The sequence below is a fragment of the Buceros rhinoceros genome, unplaced genomic scaffold (assembly GCF_000710305.1).
Source record: "Buceros rhinoceros silvestris isolate BGI_N320 unplaced genomic scaffold, ASM71030v1 scaffold21913, whole genome shotgun sequence".
Lineage (NCBI taxonomy): Eukaryota > Metazoa > Chordata > Aves > Bucerotiformes > Bucerotidae > Buceros > Buceros rhinoceros.
Genome location: NW_010402083.1, coordinates 1,155 through 2,974, shown reverse-complemented (window position 1 = coordinate 2,974; position 1,820 = coordinate 1,155). Strand labels below are relative to the sequence as shown.

The 1,820-nt window shown below is 60.4% G+C and overlaps 1 protein-coding gene across 1 annotated transcript; it reads right to left on the bottom strand.

Moving 5' to 3' along the window:
• Positions 1-36: 36 nt before the first annotated feature.
• RHOC (ras homolog family member C) lies at positions 37-1,258 on the bottom strand. The gene is made up of 4 exons (XM_010132536.1): positions 1,099-1,258; positions 745-865; positions 375-505; positions 37-251 (listed from the first exon to the last, which is right to left on the bottom strand). Exons 1-4 carry the CDS (start codon positions 1,252-1,254, stop codon positions 78-80), a joined length of 582 nt encoding a protein of 193 aa, XP_010130838.1. The 5' UTR covers positions 1,255-1,258; the 3' UTR covers positions 37-77.
• Positions 1,259-1,820: the final 562 nt, after the last annotated feature.

Genomic DNA, 1,820 nt, shown 5'->3' with positions numbered 1-1,820 from the left:
CGCCCGGCGCCCCCTCCCCACGGCACAGGGCAGCCAGGGGCCGGTGCAGGCAGCTGCCTCCCGGCCCCCTAGGCTGCTCACAGCAGTGGGCAGCCTCTGCGCTTCTTGTTCTTCCGGACCTGCAGGCCTGCGCGGGTGGCCATCTCAAAGACCTCCCGCACACCCTCCTTTGTCTTGGCCGAGCACTCGAGGTAGCCGAAGGCATTGATCCTGTTGGCCATGTCCCTCCCCTCCTCTGGCTTCACTGGCTCCTGGAAAGTGTTAAAAAGAGGGTTTGGAAAGATGGCAAGGAAACAGCAGCAAAAGCAGAGTGACCGTCCTTGGGCATCCAACCCTTATTGACAGGATCCTGCACAGCGAACGGCTTGTCCCACCTGCTTCATCTTCGCCAGCTCCCGCCGCGTGTGCTCGTCGTTCCGCAGGTCCTTCTTGTTACCCACCAGGATGATGGGCACGTTGGGGCAGAAGTGCTTCACCTCCGGCGTCCACTTCTCAGGGATGTTCTCTGCAACGAGCACACATAGACCCACCCTGAGCCAAGGGGCTGTTTCCCCGCCATGGCATCCTCCTTTCCCACTAACCTCCACCAAGCCAGCAAGTTCCCAGCATTTTCCCGGAGCGCAGGCAAAGCGAGGAGATGGAGGGGAGGGACTGGCAGCCCCCAGAGGGGCAGCACCTGGGGGCTTTAGCAGCAACACCCAGTCCTGCAGGGGCCCCAGGTCCCCCTCACTCCCTGGTCCCTACCAAGGCTGTCCGGGCTGTCGATAGAAAAGCACATGAGGATGACGTCTGTGTCCGGATACGAGAGAGGCCGCAGCCTGTCGTAGTCCTCCTGGCCCGCCGTGTCCCACAGGGCCAGCTCCACCTGGGAGGGGAGAGGGATGTGGCTCAGCAGCTCGCGCACTGCTCGGCACCTTTATCTTCCTCAGCTATAGCTACATTCTTCCTCAAACTGGAGCAGGTTCAGGGTGACCCAGAAACATGGATCATCACCAGCACTGCAGGTGCATCTGAGCCATGGACCAACCCACATGGCAGTGCCAGGCAGTGACACTGCCAGGGAGGGACTGCAGCTCCGCACCCCACAACAGCCCTTACCTGCTTCCCGTCTACCTCTATGTCAGCAATGTAGTTCTCGAACACGGTGGGCACGTAGACCTCGGGGAACTGGTCCTTGCTGAACACGATCAGCAGGCACGTCTTTCCGCAGGCACCATCTCCCACGATCACCAGCTTCTTCCTGATGGCTGCCATCGCTGTGGGGACAAGAGCAGATGAGTGGGACAGAGCAGCCGCAGGCAGTCCACGCTCCCAGCCCCTCCTGGCTTCCCATGCTCGAAATGCTTTCGCTTGACTGCTTGGGAGGGTAACGGACACGGGCACCTGGGCACATGCCAGTGTGAGCAGCTGGTGGCTGCCAGGACAGAGGCTCTCTCAGCCCTGCACTGAGCACAGCTCCTGCACACAGCCCACAAAGGCACCACCTCACAGGCACTGCAAGAACCAGCCCAACTGGAACCATTTACAACTATCACCACAGCCATGGCCAGGAGAATGGTCACACTGATGTCCCAGACCTGGTGAGTGCCAGGGACTGCACGCAGGGACCTCGTGCAAGATGATCAGCCACCCCACTGGGCAGCAAGGCTCCTGCCCTGGCCTCCCATCCCCTCCATCAGCAGGCTCTCTCCGTTGCCACCACCCCAGGGAAATGGCTTTGGAGTTGCACACACCCGCTGGGTTTTTTTCAGCTTATAAATTCTTCAAGGCAGAAACTGCACTCCACGTTACACCCAGGCATGCTCACCAGCTCCCAAATA

Excerpts from the sequence above, each read along its gene's own strand:
- RHOC (XM_010132536.1), bottom strand. The coding sequence starts at position 1,254 with ATGGCAGCCATCAGGAAGAAGCTGGTGATCGTGGGAGATGGTGCCTGC. Across the intron at positions 506-744 it reads CGACAGCCCGGACAGCCTTG|AGAACATCCCTGAGAAGTGG; the intron begins GTAGGGACCAGG and ends TGCTCGTTGCAG. Across the intron at positions 252-374 it reads AGCTGGCGAAGATGAAGCAG|GAGCCAGTGAAGCCAGAGGA; the intron begins GTGGGACAAGCC and ends AACACTTTCCAG.